The 16,468-nt window shown below is 37.6% G+C and overlaps 1 protein-coding gene across 1 annotated transcript in view; it reads right to left on the bottom strand.

Annotated features, from left to right (window-relative positions):
- Positions 1-1,470: 1,470 nt before the first annotated feature.
- Positions 1,471-16,468, bottom strand: part of Enpp1 (ectonucleotide pyrophosphatase/phosphodiesterase 1) — a 76,210-nt gene continuing 61,212 nt past the window's right edge. Inside the window, exons 15-24 of the mRNA XM_008822143.3 lie at positions 15,131-15,200; positions 14,328-14,415; positions 13,613-13,782; positions 12,223-12,274; positions 10,597-10,751; positions 8,901-9,030; positions 7,404-7,484; positions 6,479-6,611; positions 4,611-4,773; positions 1,471-2,104 (exon numbers count right to left, since the gene is read on the bottom strand). Coding sequence (XP_008820365.1) covers positions 1,934-2,104; positions 4,611-4,773; positions 6,479-6,611; positions 7,404-7,484; positions 8,901-9,030; positions 10,597-10,751; positions 12,223-12,274; positions 13,613-13,782; positions 14,328-14,415; positions 15,131-15,200 — 1,213 coding nt within the window. The 3' untranslated portion in view covers positions 1,471-1,933. The remainder of the gene's footprint in view (positions 2,105-4,610; positions 4,774-6,478; positions 6,612-7,403; positions 7,485-8,900; positions 9,031-10,596; positions 10,752-12,222; positions 12,275-13,612; positions 13,783-14,327; positions 14,416-15,130; positions 15,201-16,468) is intronic.

Consider the following 16,468-nt stretch of genomic DNA (forward strand, 5'->3'; position numbering starts at 1 on the left):
TCTCCATGACACCAGCATTAGCAGAGGCCACGGTGCCTCCAATGAACAGTGTCCTGTGTATCCCAGAAAGGAAGACAGCAGAGACCTAACTACACTGCTCGCCTCCTCTTATCCCAGCGTCAATGGAGGACGGGTGGGACACTTGAGCCCTGACCACAGCTGGTAATGAGAAGGCAGTGCTCCCAATATCCATGCTAGGATGATATCAGAGAAGATATAAATAAGATGCAGAATCCTAAGGTAGAATACTTAAAACATGCAGGTTTCCACAAAAAATTCAATCAAGAAGCAGGAAAATCTTTGTTGAGAAACCCTCCACAATCTATAGATGTGAACACCACAAGGACAGGCATGTTTGAATTATCTGGTGAGGAGTTTACAGCAGCTGTAGTAAAAATAATTCAGCAAGCAACTGCAAACAGATGTGAAACAAATGAAAAAGAGATTAAAAACTCTGAGTATATAGAAATATAGAGAAAAACCACATGGAAATTTCAGAAATAAAACAATAACTGATGTGTTAAAAAACAACGGGTGAGCTCAACAGCAGAATGGATTAGACAGAGGCAAAAAAATTAGTGAATTTAAAATAAAACAAGCCAGGTGTGGTGGCTCACACCTTTAATTCTAACACTCAGCAGAGCAGGGAGAGCTCTGTGAGGTCAGTTTGGTCTACATAGTGAGTTCCAGGCCAGCTGGAGCTACAAAGAGAACTGGTCTCAACAAACAAACAAACAAACAACACCAACAAATAGAAGAGAAATTACTAAATCTAAACAGAAAATAGACTGAATAAAAGCTTTAGGAAACTACTCTAAAACAAAAACAATGAAACTCCAGAATTATCAAGTACATGTCAGTGGCAAATTTTATTATCTAGAGCCACAAAGGATGATTATTCTACGAAAGACTTATAGAAATATTTGGTATAGTAATATTATACATAAAATGGACTCAGAAGACCTAAAAGTTAACATTGCCTCTGAAGATTCACAGGTTGAAATGAGTACTGTCATTGCAGAGGGGAAATCAAGTCGACTGTGCCATTTGTCAAACCACAGCAAAGATGCTAAGTGATGTGGGACATGTTCTCTTCAGAGTTACAGAACTTCAAAATGAACAGCTGGGCAGAGAACATCCCTTCTTCTGTTGGTGAGGTCACTTGTACACAGAGGAAAACACTCCTCTCATATGAAAAATGCCACTTTGCAAGTTCTCTGAAGTTTCACCCAAATAATGTCAAATTGTAAAGATCTAAGAGAACCACTTTTAGAACTACCTCAACCTCTACTCATTCCCAGTGAACAGGATTGTGGAGTCAAACTTTACAACAGATAAATAACTCACAGATTTTTCATCTAAGTTCAACTTGTGAGAGCCATTATATCTTAAGAAATCCTGATCACAGTTTGTTTTAAAAGCACAGGATTAATAATTTGCCTTTTTGAGGAGGAAAACAGAAAATAGAACTAGGATCTCAAAATATTTTTTATTAAAACTGAAAAAAATTGAAACTCCAAGTTTAACGGATTCCAGAACCATTTATAAATTTTGAATGTAACATGGACTATCCAATCTTGTTAGTATTTGCCAATGTCAATAAAACAGTTCCAACATCTGGTGCCCAGACCATGTTCATAGCCACTTCTCCTTAAGAAACTGAAGAGCACTTCTGGGTGTGATCTGTCTTTGATCCCAGTGTGTGCACAACGCATCTAATTCTTACACAGCAAATCTGCATGAGACATGACAGGAACACCCTCCTGCTCCTGTGCGGAATCCTCATGCTTCCCTGAGATGCCAGCATCACACATGATTCCCAGTTTTAACGCGGCTTGACAGCTTCCAAACAATGCAATAGTTTGGATAAAGAATTATATAAAATATAAGATTCTCTCAAAAAGATTTATGGTGCGTTCTTTAATTAAAAAAATCAGTCTTCTTCACTAAAAATTGGCAAATATGTTTTCAGTTTTAAAATGTCTGAAACTGGCTCTTCTCTTTGGTGATAGAAGCTGAGTCCAGTGATGAGTTCAACATCCTTGACCCGGGCTCGGTGCAACTTCAATAGCTCTTCAATCCATGAAGATTCCCGCCTCCCATGCTAGAAAGATAGAGAATGAAAAAGACAAGTCACAGAAAACACTAAGTCTACTTTATCAATAAGGTCTCCCTCTTGCCAGTTTAACAGCTTATGATATTTTTGGCTATGAATTCGCAGATGTCATCAGACTTGTGAGGCATGATCCACAATTTTGAGTAGCATGTTTTCTAATATATATGTGCATACTTGTTTAATTTCATGTATTAAATTTGAGGGAAAAAAGAAAACCAGAAACAGATAGTTACACATTGCATAGGTGCAAGAGACGTCATTCATGGAGGTTTTTTAGAAATACTGGAAAACTGAAACTACATGCATAGTAGAAAAGAACCAGGAAGAAGACTGGACTCAAGTTCGGGTTTTATGACTATCCTATTAGGCAAAGTGCTTAACAACTGAATTCTGATTCCTCTGTCTGCATTCTTCTGGTGTGGTTTTAAAGATCAAGTGCAGTGACATGTGCAACTGAACTAGATGGATGCTAGCATCCATTGGAATGTGTTATCTTCATGGCTGCATGAAAAATGGGGCTGGGAGATGTGGTAAAATGCAGTTTCATCTTTGGTAAAAGTAAAGACCTAGCTAACGTGTGATCTGAAAAGAATCGAAGGCAGATTTTTCTTGGAAACAGAAGTAGAGATGGTGGCTGAATCAGGTGAAGGATGGAAGTCACAAATCCACATCTTAGTCTAAACATTTAGTCATGGATAAAGATCAAAGACATCCATTAAAAAAAAGCCCACGGGGCCAGCGAAATGGCCATGCCTGATGACCTGAGTTCAATCCTTGGGACCCACATGGTAGAAGGAAAGAACCAAGTCCTGCTGTCCTGTCTGACCTACACGTGTGCACTGTGGTATACACGTGTGCAATGGCATGTGTGTTCCCCCCAACACTATAAATAAATAAATAGAATCTAAGAATCTAAAAATTAAGGCCCATGCATTCTTGAGACATTAGTGGCTGAAAATGATGAAACAGACTTTTCACATACAAAACAGACCAACAACCAACCTCTAGTTTCCCATTAACTTTAGTTTCTTACTATCCAGCCCTCAGTTTCCTCTCTGCTATAATCCTTACTCTGGCTCTACGGAGAGCAGCTCAGAACTCCTTGAGCAACAGACAGTTGCCATTTATCTGAACAGTCACAGGAATAGGTTAAAAGTACATGCAAGTTATCTGTTTACTCAGGCTAATCCAACTATGTTTTAGTTACTACTTCAGAGACGAAATAGAAGGAAACAGCATGTATGACATGCCTTAAAATAACCCTCTCTCTGGCTCCCATAAGAAATCACTGCTTTGGTTTTCCCTTTGGTCCCAGTACCTAAAGCAGGGGCCAATGAACACTTTACAAAGGACAAATGACTAGATACAGAGAGTGGTGAAGAAAGGCACAAATGCAACAATCTTTCCTGCTGAGCTGAGTCTGAGTTTCAAGACCCTTCTGCCCACAGATCTCCAAGAATCCACCAATTTACATAGGGATGGGTGTGAAAGCCAAAACATGTTGGCCAACTCAGGTGTAGACTTCCTTTGTGTGACTTCAGTGAAAAAAAAGAAAACCACCCAAGAGTCTGGTATGGGGGTTGGGGGGCACGGTTCAGCACTCGAGTACAAGCTTAGTATATGAAAGGCCCTGAGATCCATCTCCAATCCCCAAACCCCAAACAAAATCAAAACAAAAGAATAAAACAACAACAACGATGATAACCTTAGGAAATGTGGAAAAGTACCCTGAAAGAAAAGTATTTTTGCCTCGCTATAGGGAAACAATTAAACCCTTAAACACTTAAAATTTGCCAAAATATTATTATATTAATTTTAGAATCTGTAATTTAGATTTCTAAAATTCTAATCAAATAAAATTATATAAACAATTGTTCCAAACAAACACAATACAATATAAAAGAATATTTTCACAATAAAGTTTATGTAGAAACTTATTTGAAATGTTGTCTAACTACATACAACTTTAACACTAATTTATAATAATACTGTCAGTCTGGGAATCAGAAGTCCAATTTTGAATTCAGAGAAAATCCATTACTCAAATAAATCTAGAATTTAGCAACTAAGCCATATGAAGTTTGATTCTAATCTGATTTTAATGTCTTTAACATACAAGGTGGTCTTCTACAAAGATGTGTCATCTTAGAAGATCAAATCTAAGGGCCATCAAGATAGCTCAGTGGGTTAGGCACTTGGAACCAAGCTTAACAACTGAATTTAATCCTGGGGTCCTACATTGTGGAAAGAGAGAACCGACTCCCCCAAGTTGTCCTCTGATCTCTCGACATGTGTTGTGGCACATGCATATACACACAAAATAAATAAATAATGTAACAAAAGTGAAAATCAAATTTAACACCATCATGTAATTTCCAAGACCATCTACCTCCAGGAGTTACAGTTTCTTATGCAGTACAGTGTAAGACACACATGCTTGTGTGCATGCATTTGCGTGTAAACTGTGTGAGGGAGAGTGAGGAAGGCTACTTACTGTACAGCTCTCGCTGTTATCAGGCCTGTGTGGCAAGATGAAAGCTACGGAATTTAAGCTTGTACACTGCAAGGGATTCTGAGACGGTTGTTTGCAACTGGTGAGCACAATGAAGAAGTGAGTTGGAATCACAGTTTCTTGATTCCGTATGACTTTGATGTTTCTGTAAAATACAGAAAAATGTACACTTTCAGAAAGAAATATCTTCATTTCAGTAAGCATTTCAGCAGGACCTGCTTTTGAGATAACATCTAAAATTCAAATTTGATTAAATAAATATGTTTTAAGAAGTTAAGTCACCATAATGCCTCAATATTCTGACAGACTCTAGTAATTAAAGATTCAGATAACTCTTATTTTCTATGGAAATTCCATTTTCTTTTTCAGTTCTACCTAAAGACACTAGAATTGAGATAGTAAAGAAAAATATATGTTTTTAAACATCTATAACCAAGATTCTAATTCTAGATCAGTACTGATGGTCCTTTGTATGTTATATAGTCAACAGAGACTGAATTAAGGTTTCTCATCCCAGCTCTTTCAGAGAGGCTATGTCATGAATTCTCTTTTCCTTTGACTGAATTTCCATCTTATCCACCCCCCCAAATTTTTTTTGGTCTTTTTTGACCTTGTAGACTTAGGTGGCCTAGAACTCGTTATGTAGACCAGGCTGGCCTTTAACTCATAGAGACTCACCTGCCTCTGCCTTCCGAGTGCTGGGATTAAAGGTATGCACCACCACACCCAGCTCTAAAATTTAACTTTAATTAAAACAAAACAACAACAATAGCACAACTGCATCCTATTTTCAAAAATCTCTTAAGTAACACCTTTACCTCATCATCATCCTATTTTCTCTAGTTTTAAACCTGTTTTTATTTGTTTGCAATCTTTCAAAATTCAGGGTAGTACATCACTGTTGTTCAAATATGATACTGTGTGGAATCATAATGTAAAATACATTAAAAATTAGGGCTCTGGCTAAAGTTATGAACAGGGAGCATGGGATGATGCCTTCTTTACCATCTTCTTTACCACCATGGTCCATGGGGAAGCTATGAAGAACATGTATGCCTCAATAGACATGGTAAAAAAAATAAAAAGTTATATATTTTACAGGCTGACATACTCCCAAGTATGTTGGCCTAGGAGAGTAGAATATTCTGAGAGAGGCAAAAATATCAGTAGTCTTTAGTCTCTCAGTCTTGTAGTCACAAGAGCAGAAACATTTACAAAATGTAATGTGACTGCTTTAATAAAGCTCAGCCAGGGTTGGAGATGCAGCTCAGTGGTAGAAGTTTGTCTCACATGTGCAAAGCCCTGAGTTTAATCCCTTCCCCCACACCTTCTTCCCATGCAAGAATCAAAAGGATCAACCAGTTTATAAAATATTTTCTCTCCTCATTTTATAAAACCAGCTCCATTGGTGTTTTCCTCCTCCCTCCAGTTAGAGGTGGCTCACTGCTGTGACATTAACTCAAGGTCATCAGACTTGAGACACTACAGTTTCAAGTGCCTGCTCATTCCTTCACCAAGACTTCAGTCACCACACCACATTGCCCTCGCCTAACAGGTAGTCTATCATGGGAACATCCTAACATTTAGCCACCCAAAGATCTTAAACAGAGGTCAGAATTTAAACAGTGCTCATAAATGACTCCATTGATTTGGATGGAAGTGACACACTACTGACTGAAAAAAATTGACAAAAAACTGAATAAAACATCAAAATTCAGCAGATTTCAAAAGTCTTCTGGTGTGATCATGAATGTCTCATACACATGTGAATTGTAACAGAAGAGGTTCTACTAACGAGATGGCAATACATTTCGATAGCTACTTTTAAGAGTAATGAAATGCATTCTTACTTTCTCAGGACCTCTAAGGAATCATAAGATCCATCATAATCAAAGTCAAACACAGGACCACTGACAACATTAATTCCATTCCTCTCTTTGGCATACCTTTGCAGTATGGTATTATGAAAGTACTTCCATACAACTGAAACAAAAGAGAAGATCATGCAGTTTCAGATGAGTACGTGTCATGCTGTCGTATGGAATCATTTAACAATATAAATAAAATTAGGATTTGTAATAATTAAAGACTAAGTCAAATTTAGCTTCAGTCTTAATGTGAGATCCAAAATCCACTGTTCATCTTTGGCTTTTGGGTGGACTAAAAGGCAAATGCTGAATCAGCTGTTTCAGGATTCCTGAATATGGGCATCACACTGTAATCGGTCATGTATCACCAATAAGCATTACAGCATCGCAAACAAATTGATTCAAACTTGCATTGATGCCTAAGTTTCCCTTCTGAAATAATCATGTCATAGACAAAAATTCAAGTTAGAATGTCCTTATAAATGCTATATTTTTATATTCTACATATAAATTCATGTAGAAATGTTTGTTTACTATTAGAAGAGTCAAATACTGCCATGGTTAACAATTCTCTAAAATTTATTAACCTTAAAAATTATTATCCCAAGCTAAAAACCATTTAATAAGGAAACATACTGAAAGTTAATATAAGTAGTCATTCATTATATTTACTAGGTAACTTTTGAAAGAATGTGGTATACTTTTTTGCCAAGAGTGTTTATAACAATTTAAATAGACACTGGAATATATTGTAATTCTATTTATAGAATTTTTGTCTTCAAGTACTCGCAAAGTTAAACAAATCTTGAAGAATGAATTTGATAATTAAGCATTCAATTAAGGCCATAAATCCTACTACATATAAAATATATTTACACATATAAAAATTATAGTAAACCTTTTTTACCTTGAAAACTTTGATACATCGGCACTATATTAGAAGTAAGTAAAGCTTCAGAATATATTTGACTTGAATTTTTACTTAGTGCTAGAAAGGGGGGAAAAATGACAATGTTTTCATACTGCACAAGTAACATTTGAAATTACAAGTTCTGGTAATGAGAAGACTGCTCTTAAAAAGTAGCTGAATGTCATCCTAAACCTGTTAAACTGTCCTAGGAAAAAGGTTCCCTAGGAGGAGGGAAATATGGTACATTTAGCCAAGACCCTTAGAAAAATAAAATTTTAAGCTCTTTCCTTTGTGATGATAAGTTTATCAAAGAAACAAAAATTTTAATAAGGGTTCAAACTAAACATTTTCAAATTTTACCTTATTTGCTTTATTTCAATTGACATGTACTGTGTTTACAATCTTCTTAAACTTTTTCCCAGACAAAGTAAAAAAGTCCACTGGCTTCAGCATAACATCTACTACCCAGAAAAAACAAGCACAGAGTTGGCTTCAGCATGTTGCACAAGGTTTCTTTGTGTGAGCTTGAGGCTTGGACTTGTCTTTTTATAGACCAATGAATGGCCAAGTCCTGTCTGCAGACACTTACGCCAGGACTGGAGGGCAAGGGTTTGGGCACCTGGAACCTTCTTATTTCTGCCTTTTAAAGCCGGTCTTAAAAATTCTCATTAATATACAATTTGCCACTTAAAAAAAATAGACACATTCCTTCAAAATAACCATTCCTTAGAGACTCTGTAGCAGTGAACAAGCAGGCCAACTGCAGGTTCCACCTTAACCCAATTCACTGTAAACAACAAAGCTCCATTCCTTCCCAAGAGCTCTGATGCAGCCTTTTTTTTTAGGTCTTTTTTTGAGATAGGGTCTCCCTGTCTGACCTGGAACTCACTATGTAGACCAGGCTCTGGTCTTGAACTCACAAAGATCCAGCTGCCTCTCCCTCCAGAGTACTGGGATCAAAGGTGTGGGCCACCATGCCGGGCCCAATGTAGCCTTTTACTGTCACCATGTTTTCTCAAATTCCATTCCAAGGAAATGCAGAACGAGTACTGGGATCAAAGGTGTGGGCCACCATGCCTTTTACTGTCACCATGTTTTCTCAAATTCCATTCCAAGGAAATGCAGAAACCAAAGCAAAGAATGTTCTACCTGCTTCCCTCCAACAAATACAAAAAGTTTCATAAAATTCAAGTTTTAGACAGTCGTACTTTTTCCCAATTATGTTTCTAATGTACAATTTTCAAGGCTATGCATGGTGCCTTGTTCATAATGTATGAAATATTTTTCACCGATTTCTTAATATTACTATTTATTATTATTATTATTACTATTGCTATTTACCTTTGGTGCTAGTGATCCAATTTAGGGTCTTATATATGCTAGGCAAAGGTTCTAGCAGTGAGTCACACCCCCAGCCTTGTAATGAGAGATTACAAGTATGAAAAAGGAAAGCAAGCAAAGAGGAAGGAAAGGGAAGGGGGGGGGGATACTTACTTGGTGGGGCGAGGAACCCATAACTCACTTTAGCATTATTCTTATAAAAGGAGCATTTATGGATAGGACTAAAAGAAATCCGAAGGTCCTGGTAGAGACAGTTGGAAAAATCATCTGTAGAGAAATTGTCCTGAAAAACAAAAGGCAAAGAACCATTAGGTATCAGACACAGAACTGCAAAGGAAAAGCACAGCTAAAGCTGAACTGCAGCGCACAGGCATGCAGACACATCCCTCTCCAGTTTTCCATTTCTCTACTGATGCATTCATGTTTCCTAAATGCATGAAGTCTTACTCTTTAGAAAGGTAAGACTATTCATTCACATACGTGCAAGTATCTTTCTATTCTTTTGTGATGATTTTGCCTTATCTTTACAGTTTTAAACATCATGCGTGTTAAAACACTGGTTTTCAGAAATAACAATCACTCTTCCATATTCAAAAACACAGCCAGAAGTTTCTCAGAGAGGAAGGAGATTCACTGGAGAGGTGGTGACGACTGTGAGTTCACACAGCTTTAGTTAGGTCAGTGACCACTGCAAACTTAGGCATTAAACAATAAAAAATGGAAAAAGGTACCCACCAAACATGGAGAACGCAACATAGCACAAAGCCAAGAAAGAGATTGATTGAAGGCAGTCTTCAAAGATTAGAAAAAGATATTCAAGAAATTGTCCATAAATATGTGAACATGTATGTACCATACAGATTTTAACACAGAAGTTACATACATATACACAAACCCCTAGCCTTTGATTTGCAATCTCAGTGAGTATTGACAGTAACTTTATTAAATCCAGCTATGATTTCTGTCCCTGAAGAGTATCTTTATACCTTGCCAGTCACCCGCAAGTCTGGTCTGTGTGGTTTAGAAATCCAGTGCTATGCAAGCCCCTCCTTCCCGTCTCTCTGTCCAAGTCCCTTTCCTTCACCATGCTCTTTCCACCATAGCACCAGGGGCTGGGATGAGGGAGGATGGTGGTATTATTCTGGGTTATTTGTCCTTGCTCTTTGCAAGGCCCCTCTGCTCTGGTGTTGTGGGGGGAGGGCAGAGAGAGGAGGTGACTGCCTCCCCAACTGGGCTGGGGTCCTCAGGCAGTTGGAAGGCAGTGACATGAATGAGCTCTCAGGGTCTGCTTAGATTTGTTCAGTTAAGGAAAAATACTTGTGCTCACAGAGCTGTGCATTTAGAAATGAGTGGGTGACTGCCAATCTGACATCCTAAGATTAAACATCATAATCATACAACATTCAAAATAGGGGGTGTGGGGCTAGAGAAATGGCTCAGTGGTTAAGAGGACTGGTGTTCCATTCCCAACACCCACATGGCAACTAACAACTGTCCATAACTTCAGTTCCAGGAGATCTGACACCCTCTTCTGACCTCCATGGCATTGCATGACATGGGTGCACTTACATACATGCAGGCAATACATTCATACAAATAAAGTAAAAATAATAAATAAAATATAACAAATAATAAATAAATAAAAACAGGGGGTGAAGGAGGTTGAAGAAGAATCACTGAGAAGTTTGCTCTGAGTCTCAAAGTCATATAACTAAATAATCAAAGATCTAAAACTGGGTCCTAATTTTTCTGATTCTGTTCAGTGCTCCCTCATCAAAAGCAGATACTAAACTAGATAAACAGCAGGAAGCTATGCTTTCAGCAAGTGCGAGAGGTGACAGATACTTGCATTTCTGAATACGGTGTAGGATGTCCAGAGGGGCATAAGGAGGTCCTGGCTGTACCCACTCACAAACTGTTGGTGGTAAAGAAGACAGATGCTGTGTTTCTCCTGGAGAATTCTGGGCCTTCCATAGGGCATAGTACTATAGCCAATACTCTTTACTTGGGTCATAAGGGGAAAATGAAAGCATGTTTTAAATATAGTTCATGTGCATTATTTGCTACTACACAACGATATACTCATTTAACACTTTCTTCTACTTAGGCATATGGGAAATTGTTTTTTTTTGCTATAAAACACATACATTATAGAGAGCAGCACTATAAGCAACACAAATGTGAATCACTGAAGCGTTTCCTTTTTCACTGAGATATCGATGTGCTGTTGAGAAATTACAGGAGGATGCTACCTCGAGTTGTGAAAAATTCTAGTTAATTAGGTCTTATACTATGAAAATAATGTTTGAACAGCTAAATGTAGTCCAGGCTAGTTTCAAAACTGCTGTGTAGCCAGGGCTGACCTTGAACTTCTGATCTTCCTGCTTCTACTTCCTGAATGCTGGGATTACAGGTGTGTAGCACTATACCTGGCTTTACTGCAGTGCTGGAGATTGAACTGTGGGCTTCCTACATGCAATCTACAAATTTAGCTACATCCCCAGTTCCCCCAGAGTCCTTAACCTCATTTTAATTATTCTTTAATAGACACTGAAGAAAGCATGTGTGGAAACTTACAAAGCAAAGACTCAGAACTGAAATTATGAAACTAAACTAACTGAAATGCTAACACTACAGGTGTGGTCTATTGGCCTTTTTCCAAATGTAAAGGGCTTTGCAGAACTGTTTTCCATCATCTAGTTCTTGCATGACCCTGTGAATTAAGATTGTGCATATTTTACAGATGAGGTGATGGCAGTTTGCAGAGGTTACTTTCCCCATGACGTAGTTTCTGAGCTCATGAGTTCAGACAGATCCACCCAGTTCTGAAGGTGTTATACTTCACACTTTGCTACACTGGGGATAAAAGAGCCCCCTAATCTCAGCAATTACAGGAGGGATTTTTACATAGTTATATCAGGATTAATGCAGAATTTATTTACCTCTTTATTCCAGCAAGGAAAAATGCCAGTCATGCATGTCATTTAAAGATCAGAAATTGTACCAAAGTGAATCTGATTATCCAGGTCACAATTGAAATATTTCATCAGTTGCCTACATATTCATAACTTTCATTCAAAAGTGACAAGGAACTAGCTTTGGGTAAATAAATCAATTTATAACCTCTTGTAATTAACTCAGAACTTAGAAAACAGAAAATTACCACATATTGTAAATGGAAATCTAAGGTTTTCCTATAAACCTATCAAAATACATTCATCATATTCAGAAAAAAAAGAGACCCAGCTTCCACAAAATAGGCTATCCACCATTTCCACTGCAAAATAACCTTTCTTGCCCTATGACTAACAAGTGAGAGTGTTTGGCAAAGGGACCTCTATGACTCATCTCATGGCCTTCTGCTTCCTTATTGTATTGGTTATTCCTAAATAAGGTCTCCAAAGAACTCTCTGTGGCTCACACCAATGAGGAAAGTCTGCTTTCATAGTGCGGATCTGAGCATAACATGCCTTACCAGTTTTCATGGTCAGATTAAACTGTGTCTCAAAGTCCACGATTGGCACAATCTAAAATAAAAGATTATAAATCTATTTTTAAGGATTGAGAGACATGTTTTAATTGTGTAGTATACAACTTCTATAGCTTAATTAATTTAACATAGAACAAAGATAAAATTTACAACAGTAGTATATAAGGGAAAGGTTTTCCTTCTTTGACAAAGGATAAAAGAAGGAAATAACAGTTGCAATAGACAAAATTATCTATGATAACTGAAAAATAGAAGTGCTGACTCCTATTCCAACCATTCTTCAATAAGCTTAAATCAATAAGCTATAACTGCTAACTTCATGGGGGTTTTCAATTGGTTCATAACTTATTGGGCATTTTTACTATCTTACAGCAACCTGTAAGACACAAGCATCATAGTAATTATTAAGATAACTACAACTCATGGGCTGGAGAGATTGTTCAGCGGTTGAGCAATCACTGCTCTTGCAGAGGACCCAGGTTTGTTCTCAACACCTACATGGAGGCTCACAACTATCTATGACTTGAGTTCCAGAGGATCTGACTCCCTCTTCTGGCCTCCACAGGCAGCAGGTACACACTTTGAGCATACACATGCATACAAGCAAAACACTCATTCATACACACAAGATAATTTTTTAAAAGTTAGTTACAACTCTGATGAAAACAATAATAAAAATGAAACAGTGCCATACATCCATTTGTACCCCCAAAACTGCTATTTTTCCCCACATTTAGAGTACATTGGGCAGCATTTTAGAGAAGGAGCATTCATTATGATATGTTTACTCTGTCCTCAAGACCTCACTGCTGGGACAACAGCATAGACTCCATGATTCAGAATGTTCAAGGGATCCTCTAGAATTCACCCCACATGCCCCTGGGGATCACAGCACCCACTAAAGATGTAAAAGCTAGGTGGGAAATTATGTAATAAATGGCCTGGGGGTGTCCTTAGAATTATAACTTAAATATATGGATGAGTAATAAATAAATATGCTACCTCTCATTCATATATTTTCATTTCATCTTGTTTCTTTTTTGAAATATTTTTATTTTATGTGTATGAGTGTTTGCATGTATGTAAGTGCACCTATGTCATGCAAAGCCCATAGAGGTCAGAAGAGGGTGTCAAACCCACTGGAACTGGAGTTAGGACAGTTGTTAGCCACCATGTGGTGCTAGGAATCAAACCCGGGTCCTCTACAAGGGCAGCCAATGTTCTTAATTGCTGATCCATCTCTCCAGTCCCTTAATTTCATCTTATTTCTGCAGCACATGCCACACATAGACACACACACACACACACACACACACACACACACACACACACACACACGAACTATGCACCGTTTAAGCTTTGTAACAATACTTACCCAGGGGTCACATGTACAATCAAAGTTACTGCTGGATACTGCTTTGATGGCACATGGTGCCAGGGAATGCTCTTCTTTGGGATGATGTGGGATGTGGACAGGCTCCTTTAGAAGGTGATTAAGGCTTCCATGACTCCCGTTATTAGGAGCCGGGGTCAAACCCAATAAATCTGCATAATTACAAGAAAGGTAAAGAGTTACTTAGAAGTAAATCAATTTATACTATGCATTTATTTTTTTTTTTAGTTCTAATATATCTGAGTCTTTTGTTCTTTAGCAAGAACGGAAACAATATTCTCAGCTTTTTGGACTATTTATGAATTTGTTGCTTGTGTATATTTTATTTATTTATTCACTTATCTCTCTGTGTGTGTTTGTGTGCGTATGTACATCTGTATGTGTCTGTGTGGTGTATGTCTGTCACATGTGTGTGGATGCTCTTTTCAATGGCTTCCATCACTGCTCTGAGTCAAATGTTATAAAATTAATCCCAGGGCTCTGAATGTTGAACTTTCACAAAGTGCTACATAAAGGAAAGCTTGGGTAAGTCATATAACATCATGCTCTGCACATTCTTTCAGTGACTCTCGGTCAGGAAAAAGAACATGAAAGCATGGGGCTCTGCCGTACTTCACCATCATCCCCACACAGCTGTCCACCATGTGCCTTACTTCACCTGTCTTCAGAAGAGAGGAAATGGATGGTTCACACTTACCACACATTAAGTTATAGACTTCAATGTTTTCAAAGGAGTCAACCTCAATGCCATGCTTGAATGCAGGTCCATAGCCAATAAAGAGAGCCTGAATTGACCAGAAAAGCAAAGGCTTATCAGTGCAGTTTAGTTATACATGTACTAAGTCAAAAATTCATATTGTCTGTATTATATACATATATGTACATCTATCTATACATATATATTATATATATATAATCAAATATATAAAAGGGATAAATACCATGGCTGGTGGGCTTTCTGAGATATTTTTTAAATTCTCATTACATATACAACCTAAAGACATCTAGGACATTTCTCTTAGTTTTACTATAATCTGGTTTGACAATCAGAACATAATAAATGATGAAATGATTTTTCTTCTATGAAATGGTATATACCTCACCCTGCCAAACTCACACGTGCTGCAAAGAGCGAATTAGATAATCATTGTAACTATACTAAAAATGTAAAAGCATGAAGCAAATGCAAAGTATTATCTCCTTTCAGAACTTAAGTATGATAACTTCTCTTAAAACACTGGCTTTTACCATAGGCCAATATATTTCATATGGCACAGATATGTGCAAATAGACTGTTAGAAACACAGTAAGCAGGTGTTATAAGTTCCATGTCCATTGAAACATGAATAAACAATATTAACAAAGTTCTTTCCAAAGAAAAATAGCTATAATAATTCTCATTCAAGACACTGGCAAGTTTGAGTTTTTAAGTCTCCAATGTTATTTATCAGGCTTTCTTCAGATTAGTTCTATTTTGTTGAATACAGAAGTTTTACTCACTTGCATATTTGAAAACAGATTGTCAGAGCCATGAAATCCACTTCCACAATATTTCCTTTCTGATGGACTCCTAATTTTGATATATATGAATTAGTAACATAAAGGCTACTCACTGAACATAACTGACAACCATGCCACCATTTTCATTAATAAAATAAATAATTTGTTAAAGTAACATAAACTAAATAAAACCACCTGGCTTTGAAAGACCTGGGTTTTGTCCTTTATAATGTATTGCATAGAGTTGGTTTGTCCATGAGATAAAAGACAGGGGTGGATAAGCTTTAGCATCAAGGGAAAAAGAGGTCTAAAATCCTGGCTGTGCTGTAACTTATAGCTATGACTTGAGAGAACTTCATTATCTCTACTCTTCTTTTGGGTTCAACTTTTCTTGCAGGTCATTTACAAAAACTTAATAATGCTGTGGCCTAAAGAAATGTTCATGGTTTTATTATTATTATTTTTATGTGTATGAGTGTACTGCCTGCATGTGTGTAAGTGCACTCATGTTGTGCAATGCTGGCAGAGGTTAGAAGAGGGCATCAGATCCCCTGGAACTGGAGTTACAGATGGTTGTTAGATGCCATGTGGGTGCTGGGAACCAAACTTCAATCCTCTGCGAGAGCAGCCAGTGCTCTTAACTGCTGAGCCATCTCCCCAGCCCAAGAAATGCTCATAGTTTTTAACCCAGAGCCTCAAACACGCTAGGTAAACACTTAAGCACTGGGTTATACCCCGGTGCTTGGATATCCTATGTAGTAGTCATTATCGACCCAGTCTCCTGTGAAGGTAAGGATTGGTCATTTTGCATTCTCTTCTATTCCAAGCACACAGCTTTCTCACAGTGGAGAAGGTGTGACTTAGTTGTGGTTCACTGCTTAGGTTTTGCTAGACAGAGGCATTTATCATTGCTCATGGTTTGGTGGGTGACTACCAAAAGATTTAACGATCAAGTTTTGAAATACGTACACTTTTAAGCATTCAAATATTTTGATGAATACCCCAACAAGCTGAGGTTTGCTGACAGATTTGTATAAATAAAATGAAAAGTTAGAAACCATATGAATAAAGTCAGTTGCTTGTTATAAAGTGCTTTCAACAACAGTTAGACTTCGAAGGGTTATTAGACATAACTGTACTGTGTAGAAAAGATGCAATGGGAAGTGGTAATACAGTAGTATAGATCATTAGAAATAATCAATATGGGGCTGGAGAGATGGCTCAGTGGTTAAGAGCACTGACTGTTCTTGCAGAAGACCCAGGTTCAAATCCCAGCACCCACATGGTGGCTAACAGCCATCCATAACTCCAGTTCCAGAGGATCTGATGCCCTCTTCT

The sequence above is a fragment of the Nannospalax galili genome, unplaced genomic scaffold (assembly GCF_000622305.1).
Source record: "Nannospalax galili isolate Female #2095 unplaced genomic scaffold, S.galili_v1.0 scaffold186, whole genome shotgun sequence".
NCBI classification, from domain to species: Eukaryota; Metazoa; Chordata; class Mammalia; order Rodentia; family Spalacidae; genus Nannospalax; species Nannospalax galili.